The 14,837-nt window shown below is 47.9% G+C and overlaps 3 protein-coding genes across 3 annotated transcripts; 2 read left to right on the plus strand and 1 right to left on the minus strand.

The window, feature by feature from the left end:
• Positions 1-2,377: 2,377 nt before the first annotated feature.
• N7509_006836 (WSC domain-containing protein) lies at positions 2,378-3,272 on the plus strand (the record flags this gene model as incomplete). Its single annotated transcript, XM_056631473.1, has 2 exons — positions 2,378-2,705; positions 2,782-3,272. The coding sequence occupies 2 exons, from the start codon at positions 2,378-2,380 to the stop codon at positions 3,270-3,272; spliced, it is 819 nt and encodes a 272-aa protein (XP_056487024.1).
• Positions 3,273-4,505: 1,233 nt separating this feature from the next.
• Positions 4,506-7,801, minus strand: N7509_006837 (beta-mannosidase; the record flags this gene model as incomplete). Its single annotated transcript, XM_056631474.1, has 11 exons — positions 4,506-5,166; positions 5,232-5,360; positions 5,453-5,711; positions 5,768-5,868; positions 5,932-6,122; positions 6,176-6,249; positions 6,298-6,397; positions 6,453-6,477; positions 6,530-7,220; positions 7,273-7,496; positions 7,554-7,801. The coding sequence occupies 11 exons, from the start codon at positions 7,799-7,801 to the stop codon at positions 4,506-4,508; spliced, it is 2,703 nt and encodes a 900-aa protein (XP_056487025.1).
• Positions 7,802-8,896: 1,095 nt separating this feature from the next.
• On the plus strand, positions 8,897-10,823 carry N7509_006838 (glycoside hydrolase family 47 protein; the record flags this gene model as incomplete). The annotated part of the gene is made up of 7 exons (XM_056631475.1): positions 8,897-9,243; positions 9,300-9,353; positions 9,402-9,702; positions 9,769-9,912; positions 9,961-10,146; positions 10,202-10,337; positions 10,399-10,823. 7 exons carry the CDS (start codon positions 8,897-8,899, stop codon positions 10,821-10,823), a joined length of 1,593 nt encoding a protein of 530 aa, XP_056487026.1.
• Between the last annotated feature and the right edge of the window lie 4,014 nt (positions 10,824-14,837).

The raw sequence follows: 14,837 nt of genomic DNA on the forward strand, positions 1-14,837 counted from the left end.
GATTCATAACTAGATAAATTTTGTCTCACAAATTATGGTGATATTTTTGGGGTTCGCGGGTGAACTCGTGGATGGTGGTAGTAGTAGCATTCAAGCTGTGGTCTGTGGACATTGATGGTCTAGTATTCAGACTCGTCGTCCATGTGCTTCAGAATATTACTACGAGGTACTACGAGGTACTACGAGTAAATAATATATATATCGACCACTACCACGGTTGAAATAATACTTCGGTACTAGCAACAACTGCCGAAGTGCGACACTGCACAGGCAGTGTTCACCTCCAAACTCGGGTATCTTAGTTATATATTAATTAAGAATAAACAGCTAGAAATAAATGTTATTTGAGCTCATCTTTGCGCTAAATTGGACGACGACGCAGGCTGTAAAAGTGGACTTGAAAGACAGCTCATCGCTCTGAGAGGATTGCGGTTGGGCAAGCAGGTGTGGGCTGAACATCCACTATGATGATCAGGCACTCAAAGACCCCTTTCTACTCTGTTCTCTGTAGTGGTCTTTGATTCTATCAATTGAGAATTTCTAGTCCTAAATCCGCACATCCACATGTCTAGCGACAAGCACGCGATGTGCGGGTAGACCGGATGATTTGAGTGCATTTGATGTATGGATGTATGGATGTAATATACATACGGTACGGTTACGGGAAAGGAAGCGAATCCTTGGGTGTCTGGTCCACCGCCGGGAGTGTCCGTTGGGAATCCGTGGTAATGCCCGTGCAAAAAAAAAGGGGTTGCACACAGTCGAAATTCGAATGCACTCGGAGTGGTGGGTATTCCCAAGGGTTTGAAGATAATATCATCTTCAACGAAGTATGTAGGTGTAGATACTATGGCTGTCCCCAAGCAAGACTAAGACTAGACGAGGGCTACTGTGGGCTTAATCCCTAGCGCTGGCGGCATCAGTCGGGAAAATGGGCTCCATGCGCTAACGGGTTTCATTTCCCTTGCAAGCATACGGAGTCAGTAACCGTTCGTATTTGTCTAGGAGGGGAGGATACTCCGTACATGCCAAGGGCTAGGTCAAATAGGAAGCCGCTTGACCACTGTTGTATAGAATTGAGATGCCCTACTTAATCCGAATTGGTGTCGGTTAGGGCATCACCGGCTTCGGAGGGGTTTCATATTCATGTGGCAAGTGATGATCGCATGAAGATAATAATCAGAAAGGGCCCCGGAGGCGCCACAGTCACAGCCGGCCTCTGAAGGGCCACAGGGGGAAAGGCAGGGCCTCCAGAGTGGCACCAGTCAGGCCGTGTCTGGTCGAAAGGGAAAACGATCGCTGCGGGCCCAGGGTCGTACCTGATGAGGTCAGCGTAAACAAGAGATTTGATTGGCGTGGATGGAGTCGATGTGGGGTGGTTTGATTACCGCCAGGAACACAGCACACACAAACAACGGGAGGAAGAGGAAGACGAAGAGGAAGAAGGAACTGCAGGGGAAGGACTGTATGAGTATTGATACAGAGTACAAGTACCTAGGACTACTGTACAGTGGTGTCTGTAGTACAGCTAATGCCAAGAATGTACTGGTACCTCCTCCAGTTGGTAAATTAGTACGGGGCAATAAGTACCCTAACTTCTCCGGTGCTCTGGCTCTGGGGAACGGACCCCTATTACATATGTGTACAATAGTGTCCATAGGGTACGGAGTACAGAGTATACAGTTGTATGAGTATTACCGAGTGTCAACGGATGAACGCGAGAGACGAGCGGAGGCGCCCCATCAGACTACTCCCCCTTTCGTTCTGAAGACTCCCTCTCCTTCCCTTCGACATTATCCCACACTCCCCTCCCTCAACAACAACACCCTCACGCTCTTTACTTCGAGGGACCCTCCTTTCACCCCAGTTCTAAACTCGACCGCTTGCTTTCGCCCACTCGCCAATCCTATTCCGCCTTTGACGCTTCTCACAAAGCCGATTAGGGGGCAAGCGCTGTGAAACCGGTCCCTCGTCCACTTGATTCGTTTCACCTGGGGATCGTCTAAACCCCCATTTCTCTCGCTGTTTCCCTCCCAATTTTCGCTCCTTCATATCGATCGATCGATTGTCCCTTCGCTCGTCTTCCGCGACTTCGATATCCCAGGAGCCGAGCTTCTCCTTCCACGAAGGCCCTGGTTGATTCCACCGTGACTTTGCTCGAGGTCTCTGCGCCGACTCGAGTGCCGGAGATTCTCAAGTGACGACCTTTATTACTTTTTAGTCGTCCTTTCTTTCCCTCCATCGAGAAGTTCCTAAGGGTTACGCAGGTCGTTCCTGGTTCTTCATTCCATCCGCTCCGACTGTGTCTGACGCGGTACTACCTTTCCATCTTCATTTTCTTTCGTGATCTAGATCTCTCCTACCTCTCGTCGTCATCATGCGCTTCACCACGAAATCTGTCCTGAGCCTCCTGTTGGTGGCCGGCTCCGCCTCGGCCAAGTCTTTCCATCATATGGCCATTCACAAACGGTCTAGTGGCACCTTTGTCGGTTGCTTTAGCAGCGCGGGGAGTCTCGGCGGTTCGACAACATACACGTACCAAAGTACTGGATGGTGCTCGGATCACTGCACTAGCAAGAGCGCCTCATATTTTGCCACGACGAATGGAAAGGACTGCCTGTGTGGTAGCTCCGCGCCTGACTCTTCAGACAAAGTCGACACCAGCAAGTGCGATACCCAGTGCGCAGGTTACCCGGAGAACAAGTGTATGTTGTTGATGTTGATGTGAAACCCCCATGATGATTCGATTTGCTTTACTAATCCAATAATTACAACTCTTAGGCGGCGGTGACGGCTTCTATTCCGTATACAGCTTTGATACTGGCAATGATGATGGCTCATCAACTTCGGCTACCACTACTACTGGCGACTCTTCCCCAACTAAGACTGATGCCGCAGTGGAGTCAGTCTCGACAAACGCCGGAGGCCATACCGTTATTATAACTACAACCCCCACGAGCGCCGCATCGAGCGATGACAGCGGTTCTAAGGGTGGTGGCACCAACACGGCTGCGATCGCTGCTGGTGTAGTCGTTGGTGTAGTTGGTGTCGCTGCTCTGGCCGGTGGTGGATTTTTCTTCTACCGCTCCCGCAAGCAAAAGGCCGAGGGTGGTGCTGGAGCCGGCTTCTCCGGTAGTACTCACCAGCAGATGTCGGACTCGCGATTCGATGGATCTTATATGGCCGAGCGCCGCCAAAGCAATGGCAGCATCGACGACGACCATGATTTCTCCCGCCGGATTTTGCAGGTCACCAACCCTGATCATCGCTAAGGCATACGACGACCACCATTCATCCTCTCCACTTCATTCCGCCCGCTGCATTGCGCGTTGTCAACGCCCTTTCCCTCTCATCCGATATCCCACCCTATGAGAGATCTGTTTTTATTCTTTTTCTTCTCTTGTCATATTTTCCTCGGGTTATTTTTAGCGGAGTTATGATATCCGAAAGGCATACGGCTCGACCCGATTCGGTGTCCATACTTGGTGAATTTAGTTTGAATCTGTTTCTACTCTGACCGTGCCTTCGCGCGGATGACGTGCATTTACATGAAGCCCCGCCTGAAGTCCGCGCCAGCCTGCGAGTTCGACTTGATAAAAGGGACAGTACCCACCCCAAGCAACTCAATCGGGTCGATCACATCGAAAGGCCATGCATCCCATGTGCCGAGCTGTGGCATACCGTCTTTATGGACTTTGAGGATTAGGCGGTATTCTAGTGTCCGAAAAGGCGTTTCTTTCTATTTTCTTTCTCGGCTCTATCGATGCTTGCTAGAGCAGACTTGTCTCATTCCCACGATTTCCTTTTTCCACCCTCAATTCTTTTTCTTCAGCCTTCCATTCGACCGGTCTGAACAGTATGTTCAGGTGTATTCCCGAATTGCTTTCTTTTTCCCCTTGGTGCCGTGGAATGGTACTGTAAGTAGGAAAGATGAGTTAGCCTGTATTTAATGCGAGAATGGATATGCGCGCATCAACACACGTCACATTGTAGTAGGCCAGCTCAGGCTCAAGAGTGTTTACTTACCAGGAGAATGGGGTTGGATCGTTGGAGGTAGAGACTACCTTCGTGACCTCTGCCCAAATTTTAGGTCGGACGATCCATGTGCTTTCCAGGAGCGTTTGGTGTCTGATTGCTGGTTGTGAGTGCGATTTTTCTTTTCTTCAAGATCGCTAGATCTGGTGCATTGAGACCTACCTGTGATACCCAGGAACTAATGGTATACCAGGCCATGAAACAAGCGGTTAAGGGTACTGGTAAGACGAATAACGCAGGGAGTTCTCTACATGAAGGTGGAATGTGGGAACCTTCGGATTGCTAGAAAAGCAGTGCCATACCTTTAATGTCTCTAGGTACGTTTAGAAACGATCTTTAGTCTATAGAGAGATTGATTTGGCACTCACTGGTCATGGGATTCTTTGAAGGTGATGCCATTTGAATCCATCCTATCTAGCCGAGCTTGAGGTCTCAACTCTCAGTTGGGCAAAGTATTATTCCAAATACTCCTAACTAGAACACCCTCCGCCCATTCTCCGTTTGTCCAGTCTTTCTTGACTGTAAATTGGACATTCTTGCTTTCCCCGGGCCAGCCAGAATCCATTGTCCGAGAAATAGCCCTGCACTCCGAGTGGATGATCCAACCACACCCACGCAGCCACTCCGCCCTTCGCTTCAACACGGAAGTTATGGGCCCCGGCAAAATGAGAGACTCGAATTTTCGGATCTTGAATCTTCGCCTTTCCCAGGGACTCTGGATGGAAGAAAGATATATGCTCATATGTCTTCTTTTGGGACTCATTGGGCGTGACACCATCACCAGAGATATCCACGCGAAGGAGGGAATTTGAAAAATCAAGATCAATGTAGTCTCTCAGAAGATTCGTCTTGAATACACGGGTCGAGTTGATGGCTCCAACAGTGAACGGAATCGTCTTGGAGATAGGCTTGTTCGACCCAGAGAGTGGTTTCCCACTCCAATCCATCCAGCTCAGTTTGGCCGTTCCACTAACTGGAGACCAAAGATCAGACATGACCCAGGCTTCCAAATCACCCGTGGTCGAGTTATAGAAAGAATGCCCGATGACGGGCTGGAAGATGTCCTTTGCACGATAAAAGAGAACCTTCCAGCGACCGTCAGGTTCGATGCTGGACCATGTAGGTGCAGCCCTGAATACTTAAAACATTAGTGGCCGATCGCCATCCGGGGGCTTGAAAATAGGAGCTTCTATTACCAAAGATCTTCCAATTGCCAATACAGCGACCCGAGATTTCGCTGTGGCATCCCGGAACCCCGTCTGTAGAAGGCCAATTCGGAGGTGTAGTAGTCGGCTTGAAAGACCTGAGTTGTCCAGCACCACGCACTATGAAATTATTAAGAATGAACGCTCTATATTCAAGGCCGTAAACTTGCCTGAAGTTCGCTACACTGTTCTGTATATCTGGGACTGGATACCAATTTTGTACTGCAGCGGTCATCTCTTCGAGCCCTAGAACCGAAAGTTCTCGATCAGTAGCATTGGCAGGTCCTCCAAAGGGGTAATGGCGATTGTGATGAATCACCATGTCCGAGGACATAAAAAGCTGGTCATACGGTATGGCTTGCTTCCAAGAATAAACCGAGGGCATGGAGATGAATCCGAATTCAGTAGCAAATCGACCAATTGGATACGAGCTAAGATTGAAGGCTTGGCTCGCATCATAGTTATATGTGTCTATGTGTTATTGGTAAATGCAAGAACTCTAACGTTAGATTGAATGAAGAGCTTACCTGTATCTGCGTAGATATAGCCTGGTCCAGATGTATTGTGATACCGTGGAAGCTGAGGCATCGTAGAGCTAAAGTTCAAACTCAAGAATCCGTTGTATGTACTTTTGTCTCATTCTGTTAAAAGGGAAAAGAAAAAGAGAAAGAAACGATAAGTAGATACTCACGACGATGGAATATAGCCGATTGATTTTGTATTCGAGTAAACAGCCCCAATTAGCAATTCTAGAAAGATATGCTCGTATTCGCGGAGAAGGGTCCCAGGACTTTCGGGATCAAAGAAATAGCTCAGCATGATCTGCTCTAGCTCGTTGCCGCCGACCCATAGGGCAAGACTTGGATGGTGGTTGACGCGACGCTGTTTCATCCTCAGTTACCAAATAATTGGAAGAAGGGGAAATGGCTTCATACAACTTGATAAGTGGCCTCTTCTTCATATTGAGCCAGGTAGCTGGAATTGGCAGGGTATTCGGCATCGGAGAATTCTTGAGCGTATTAATGCTTGAATTGGGAGCCATGTTTAGGTGTCTTACCAAACTCAGACCACAAAAAGATGCCCATCTCATCTGCAATGTCATAGATCCAGCTAGGAAGATAGGCACCAGATGACCATACTCGAAGCATATTTTGATTCTTATATCTGGTTAGCTTATTGAAAACAAATGATCAACCAGAGTTGGATTCTTACCCCGACAACAACGGCCTCGAATAGACTGAAAAGGGATATAAGCATAATTACCGTCCAGCTGGAGTAATCAGACATACTTTCGTATCTTAGTTTCGTTCACTCTTGGCCAGAAGACATCAGGCGGAACAAGATTTGAGCCCTTAGCATAAAATTCATGGCCATTCACCTCGAAGTGGAAGTTCGAGCCAGGCGCAATACCCTGAGCCTGTTGTTCTTCTGTCACTGGTAACAGATTCAGAACCACGGTCCGGAATCCAACTCTGCGATTAATTTCTGAAATGGTTTTCTCGCCATGAAGAATCTTGATAGTGGCCTTGTAGAGCGGTTGTGACCCCAATCCTATCGGCCACCAAAGGTCAACCAACTTGGGGTCAATAGTGATACTCCCCTCTATCGTGTTCGTAGATTGATAGGTATTTTCCAAGGGCCGATCCAATATGAATTTCCCGCGAGCATCATCTAAGAAGACATGCAGTGAAGATTCTCGAGGCAAGGTGCCTAGATAATCAAGGCTCACATTGAAGATCCATGGCTGGGACTGATCCGGTGGGATATTATTCATCTGACCCTTTCGAAAGATATCAATCAAGGCGTTTCGAACATATACAGGTGAAGCGGAATCCAGCTGTACGACCCGTGCCGGCTGCCAGATCCCAGCAGGTGCTATCTTTGGAGCCCAATCCCAGCCAAAGTCAGACTGCTCCTTACGCATGTATTCTTTGCAGCAGAATTCTTCGGTTGGGGCGCCATCGGCGCTATTCAGGAGAGCTGTTTCTTTCTTTTAGAAATTTAGAAATGTATAAGGGAGATCGGGACATACGGTCGCCATTTTCTGCTATCTCTTTTACGATCTTGGTAGCGGACCCGAAGTTGAGACTCAATTTGGGCTCATCCTTGCATGACCGAGCTATATCGGTTACATCGAAGTACCATTGACGGAACTGGTTGTCCGTATTTCCAATAAATTGATTACAAAATTCGATAGAGGCAAAGGTGTCAAGGCCATCAAAAATAAGCCACGTTGAAAAATCCTCGGTTTGGCCCCTAGATAAGGTGAATGAGTAATGAACTATCGTTCCTCGAAAAATGATGGTAACACACAGGTTGGAGATCACGGTCGAGTAAGTCCAGTTAGATCTCTGGACCCAGAGCAGCTCGGTATCATTTTCTCCATATAGTGGATCCCCAATCACGCCCGCTGCAAAGAGATCCAGGTGTGCCTGGGATGGTGCGGAGCCAGGGACTGTGATGTTTGGACCTGTCAAGGTCCAGTTTTTGTTCCCTAGATCGATGACATTCTGGGAAACAGCAGCTCTTGCCAAAAGTAATATATAAGATAATGTCTTCATGCCGACTCAAACTCGAAGATTGAAGCTTTCCAAGTGCCAGCGCCCATATTTGCGTGTCGAGTATTTTTATGTCCATCTTTTGGTTCATTGAGGGGGTGAAATCGCATTGACTTTGGGGTAGTATTCCATCGGACATTTAAAGGCGATATTGAAACTAACTAAACCTCTCTGAGCTTGGGTCAGACTGCTCGAGATGATCATTTCCTAAAAAAAGGCTAGGGAATCGCACCTGGAGGTCTCCATACCGACTGTTCATTGCACCTACTGCGTACTACTACCTGTATGAGTCAAGAATCTACGCTGCGGCCCAGAGCTCTATTTGAAGACACCATGGATGCAGACTCGCATACAAGTATTTGTCTCGGGAATTTTGTGCACATCCTTATCAAACTTGAAACTGACCTATGATATTGGTGACTGATATATATGGTATTTATGTATATTTTGAAATTTGTACCGAATATTCGAGATCTCGTTAAAACTACCCGAATATGCCCCATGTGAAATAAATTCAATATTCTCCATATCTTGAAGCAAACAAAGTGCCCAGGTTAGCAAAGTTGACATTCTTAAGTCCGTTCCGACTTGGGACTACCCCGCGTGGAGACTCGGTCTTTGTTTCGCCGAAGGATCACGACGGACGGGGCCCCAGTCTGGGGCAAAAGCTTGAGTGGCCATGGCGCTGATGTCAGTGCGCTCGGCCTGGACACCGATTTTGACCCCTTGTCTTGATTTATCTTTCATGATTGAACATGCCTCTAGGTGAGGTCTATTCTGTTTATCTCTGAAAAGTGTGCTTCCGTACTTGGCCTTGCTCATTCACCCATGAACAAAGAATAAGTAGTTGAACCCCTGGGCAAATAATTGTACTCGTCAGATCCGACTCAAATTTCAACAATCAAGTTCCACATTGAGTGATTGATTTTCAACGATGAGGCCGATCTTTGCCAAACTGTAACCTTCCAGGAATGTAACGATGTTCCTGCCGATCTCCATGGACAGATAAATACACATGTACCCCTTCCCGTTGCCAACATGAATCAATCTGCAGTAAATTAAAGCATTGTTTTTTTTTCTTCACTGAGGATTCCCAATATGGTTGGCGTGTCCCATATTTTGCTGGCCCTAGCGGCGGTCACCAGTGCTGCCCCTTCAGCTTCATCCGGGAGTACCTGCAAGAAGGTTCAGCATGACTTCCCCAAGGGCACGAACAAAAATGACCCTCGTGCCGAAGCTGTAAAGCAGGCGTATGCACGCGAGTGGCACGAATACTCCAAATATGCATTCCCGAATGATGAACTTCTACCCCTGACCCACAACTATACCGATGATCTCTTTGGGTGGGGTGCTAGCGTTGTTGATGGAATCGACACTGCGATCATCATGGGTCTCACGGATGTCGTGGAGCAACAGCTGAAGCATATCGCCTCAGTCGACTTCACGTAGGTTAAAAACCGGCAGTAATCGATCACACATCCTTATTCTAACTGTTTCTTAGGAAGTCTCCTGATATCGTGAACTTCTTCGACATCAATATTCGTTACCTCGGCGGGTAAGACTCACTCCCTCTTACATTGGATCAGAAACTAAATCTTCATAGCCTTCTGAGCGCTTATGACTTGATCAAAAGCGGCCGTTTTCCCAATCCCTACGATGAAAAGCTTGTTGAGGCCTTGCTATCGCAGGCCAAGTCCCTGGCTACCGCCATCAGCCCGGTATTTGACACTGCCTCTGGCCTGCCTGCATCTACCATGAACCTTTCGACCGGCGAAATTATGAAGAGCACGACAGCTGTCAATGGTACTAAGTACAACAGTACGAATACTGCACAAGCTGGAACTATGATTCTAGAGTACTACAGGCTGTCTGATCTGACTGGAGATGAATCATTCCGTAAAAATGTATGGCTCAAGTATGCCCGGGAGATGACAAGACCAAATCAGATGCTGACACTTAGAATATCATAGGCTCAAAAAGCCGAAAAGTACCTGATTAACCCTCAGCCTGCGCCGGCTTTCCCCGGTCTGGTGGGAACTGAGCTAAACACTGAAACGGGCAAATTTATCACTCTCGATGGTGGCTGGGAAGCTGGTGTCGACAGTTTCATTGAGGTGAGCAATATCTCAAACCAGGTCCTGACATTGACTAACTTCTTTAAGTACCTCATCAAAACCTACATCTACGACCCAGAAGATGATATGGTTGAGCAGTTGAAAGACTTCTGGATTTTGACCGTCGAGTCAAGCAAAGAAAATATCGCGCTCAGTCCTTATAAAAGACCGGAACTCACTTTCCTATCGCAGCTTGACGAGAACGGCACCATCATGTGGTCAATGGATGATTATGTTAGTCAACCGTTTTCAGCCAAGAAGAGTACTCTGTTCTAAACAATTTTCTTAGGCATGCTTTGCCGGTGGCAATCTTTTGCTCGGTGGAGCTTATCTTGATCGACCAGATATCTCAGAGTTGGGCGTGAAAGTGACTGACAGCTGCCATTGGCTATATAACACGACAGTCACTGGCCTTGGACCATCAAGTATGCACTGAAAGAGTTTATTCGCTTCGTTTCTTTCTCGAATCAGGCTAATGACTTTTAGCAATCGCCTGGTACAACGAGCACAACAGAGCATACGACAAGAGTTACAACAAGAACGCCACCCTTCGCTCATACGCTGCCAAATACGGATATTTCATTGAAGACCCATCATATCGCTCGTACCCAGAGCCGCTCGAGAGTATCTGGTATGCCTATCGTATCACCGGCGACACACGCTGGCAGGACTACAACTGGGAGATTTTCCAAGCGTTGAACACCACTCGCTCGAAATCAGTCCCTTACGCTGAAATCACTGATGTCAATGCTCCGTATGGTGGGGATCTGGTCAACTATGTTTCCAGCTTCTACTTTGCCGAAGTCCTCAAATATCTCTACCTCACATTCACCGAGCCAGATGTCGTTAGCCTGGACGACTTCGTGTTCAACACTGAGTGCCACCCCGTGCTGAAGAAGAAGGCTTGCTAGTCTCCTCATCTTAAATTCGGCGTTGGAATGGAGTGCGCGGTACTTCCTAGTAGTCAGAGTGAAGAATATATGAAGCATGACTTCAACCTTGGAAGTTTGTCAGGATATAGTTCTGAATTAAGGAAAACGGCAATAGAAATCTCTATGCAGGTGAATTGAGATCAATGCGATGAGACTCCAGCTTAAAGCCACATGGCCAAATCTTGGAACATTACCTAGGCAAGCTCGGAATTGTTTGACTATTCTACTAGTAGGTCATTCCAGCAGCGAGTAGTAGACATTTCAAAAATAATTTTCAAAAAACCTTCATAGTTTCGACTGAAAAGACGACAACATTCAAAATACAGTAGAATTCAACCATAAGAGAGCCAACATCAATCATCCTCGTTCTCATTAAATCTGTCTTATTCTTCTCATAGCATTCAAATCGGGACTTTAGAGTCTCCAGTACAGTGAGTATCCGAGATAGGCACCCCAGCCTAAGGTAGCCAAGCACATGGCAATGAACCGCATGGTTTACACAACTATAGATTATCACACTCTCTATCCTACACTCAAGCTGGGGTTCGCGACGAACCCCGAAAGGCAAAGAGCATTTCATCCCCTCACCTTGAAATGACATCAGGCATCAGGACCGGTAACATCCAGTATCCCATCGGGACTTCTGTCAACTCAAGAAAAAAAGCCTCTGAGGTCATCCAAGACCACGCAGGAGCACCATTTTCCCTAGCGCGAAGTGCTCCAACCATGATCGACCTTCGATCCAACAGCGGTTATAGGGCCTAATCTTGAAATCCAGACCACATAGCCAGAATGGTATGGGGATCTCCAGACTGACGTGCAGATGAGGTAGAAACATAACCACAACCACAGTATGCACGTGTACGAGGCGGTGATCGTCGCTCCAAAGTGGTTTAGAGGCGCGAACCATCCGAAGACGCAGATCAAATGAAGGGCTTCGAAGGGGATACCTGCACTATAGGTACACAATGAGTACATCTCAGTTACTACTGTAGGCTACCGTACTAAGCTACCGTCGGTGCCTGAACGAAGAGCGGGAGATGGAAGTACTAGTACAAGCAGTATGCTGGCTCGGCCAATTCCCGACTAGGACCGATCTTTACTCCGTACTCCGTATCCGTACATGACATCGGATTTTGACGGCGGAAGCGGAAATTGTCATGAAAGTCCTTTTTACAAAAACTAAAAGTGTCGGTCTTTGCGGGGGCGCTTCGGGCTTAAGCAGGCCGCCGCCTTGGTGTTGGCGTTGGCGTTTGTAGGTTGACAAATCCACCCACATCTCGCAGCACGACTCGTCGACATTCTGCAGCACCACTGCAGTATTTCTGCAAGGCCGCTCTATGTACCTAAATTCTCCCACTGGTTTGTGGAACATATCGTCTCTGCGAATAATAGCTGTTCCTCGAACCAACAGCGCCAACGACGATGACTTGGACCTTCTGGCCCAGCGTCAGGGACATGATGTCATCGCGCATATGGCGATTGCTGGCCTGGGATTGAGATTCTTTTTCTATAGGCCCTGGAGGTGCATTGCGTCAAGGGCTTGAGCTAGATTTTACTTCTTGCATCTATCGAGCGCTGTTTGCTGCGGCTAGGTCATTGGTTGGGAGTACGAGCAGTGCATGATTGGTTGACTGTGGATATGTTGGTTTTGCTGGTCATGCAACGCAATCGGATTTCGGGTCGCGCTTTGGTTTGGCAATACAAGGACGAAACCTGGAGAGAAAGACCTCAAATGGTGCTAATTAGGGACTTATATCGGATTTGGGATTTGCCCCTTCATGAAGTGGAGAGCTTGGGCCTCATTCGAATATCGTTGTTACGGTGAAGAATTACCTTTGTTCTATTTTTCTTTTCACTGCTCTTACCGTTCAAGACCCATCCCTCTCTTGATTCTATCGCTGTACGTCAAAGGTGCAATCGTGTAAGATCAAGGTTCCTAGACCGCCAAGTCGTAAGTCGCAACTCGAGACTCGTACGTATACAAGTCCCTGCAATTAAAACGTACTCGTAATCAATGGATGAGCTACATCTAGACCATCACTCTTGAATCAATTAGATTGTCGTTTGAGGATCTCCAACTGGCGCGCGATCCTTGTGAGTGTGAGGGTACAAGAGTAGCTACAACGGCGATTATGATTGGCACTGTCACCGAAGGTACATAGATGTCGTCCGTACTCTGTAGTTTAGTCCGAGTCCGCCGTGCTCATGAATCTTGCCTAGGTGGATGATACGCCTTCGCAAGCATCTAACCCCATAACCGGACCATGGAACCGAAGGATAATATGTCCCACTATGGAGTAGTAAATTTCCCACAGGATTCGCAGGATTCATGAAATATTGTATGGGCAAATATCGGGCCCGGCATACTGTCGACCCGTGGTTGAGAAGTGAATCGTGGAGCGTTGTGGATACCAACCCTATTGCCCATTTTGATTTGATTTTTGCCCTTCGTTCTGTACTCCAGGAACCCTGATCCTTCTAACTTGAACCAGTGTAGATCGACATAGCTCTGTAACCTGATAGGTAGACTGTTTCAATGATGAACACTGGGCTTGCTCAGTTGGTTGAGTGCAGCAACGGAGTTTTGCGATCTATGTTGGAACAAAGAGAATAACCACCGGGTGAATAAATTGTCCCGATCGATAAGACCGAGCTACTCCGTACTCAGTACCTGGTTCGGGGTTCGGATGAAAACCGCGCACATAGTCGTCAATTCCGCCGGGCATCGAGTCGAAATCAGCCCGTTTGATGCCGGGACACCCGTCTCCGACCGTGGGAAATGAGAGATCAGCCTATCCACCAACCAAAACCAAGAAACAAACGAGTTGAAGCCAGACTTGAGGAAGATCAGTCTGCCTCCAGGAATCAGCCCTGCTTTAAAATAGTAGTATATATGGAGATAAGCGGACACATTAGCCGGTATTCACCCGAAAGGTACTCGGCCGCAGCACGTATGGCAAGTGACTACGGTGCTGTGTAGATGGCGGAGCACGCCACTCTGCGCCAGAGAGGAAGATGAAACACACGATCAACAGGCGGCTTTTCGGGGAGGAGTGGGCGATCAGGTTCTTCGTGTGGTCGCCGACATAAATGCGGGTTAGGATAGTACACGCTTTGCTTTTCCGGGAGGGAAGATGTGCCCTAGGGCGACTTAGTGTCAGATGGGAGATTAGGGGAGGGGAAGATAAAAATAAAACCCCCTCCAATGATCAGCACTATCCAAGCACAGTCCACGTGTAAGCAACGCTGAAACCATCATACAGACCAGTCGTAGGGCAGGTATCTACCAACAGTTACCAGGACGAGGTTAGTTCACAGTACTCGTGCAGATGATGGCTGGGGCATTGCAGTAGTGTGGACGGGGTTTACAGGATCAACCCCTGTCGGTCGACTCCGACTAATCAATGCAAAAGGATCCCTGCTAGTTCACCTTGGAGCTGGTATGAAAGGAGGTTGGAACGGTCGATGTTCGTTACAATGGCATTACCTCCTGCGGATTCTATAGTTTGGGGATTACAGGGCTAAGATGGCCCGTTCACACTAGTGATTCCTGGTGGTATCGTGATCCTTCGACCATGTGGCTAACCCAGGATGTGGACCCTGCCGAGTTAACGGCGTTGAAATTAGGGAAATGAGAGTGAGACTGGACCTGGCCCGCCCGCAAAAAGGCGCAATGCACAGGTACAATCTAATGTTAACGGCTGAAGGAGCACCGCTCGGCCGTCGGGTAATCCGTTTCCTATCCCGAAACGAGCTGAAATTGAGATGAAGCAGGAACAATGCAAGTACTTGCTTTTTCTTTCGCTGCATGCCATTCGACCCTTACGATTCAGCTGCCCCTCCCCATGACTTCCCCCTGAGAATGTACATAAGTTCCTCACTAGGGTCGACCCGTTGGGATGGTTGAACAAATCCTTTGGATTCACCGGCAAAACCGGTAAACTAAGAAAAGGGAAAAAGAGAAGAAAAACAGTCTCCCAGAAGAGGATC

This window comes from Penicillium cosmopolitanum, assembly GCF_028827165.1.
Source record: "Penicillium cosmopolitanum strain IBT 29677 chromosome Unknown utg000008l:1.0-4398992.0:1.0-4402845.0, whole genome shotgun sequence".
In the NCBI taxonomy this organism is placed as follows: domain Eukaryota; kingdom Fungi; phylum Ascomycota; class Eurotiomycetes; order Eurotiales; family Aspergillaceae; genus Penicillium; species Penicillium cosmopolitanum.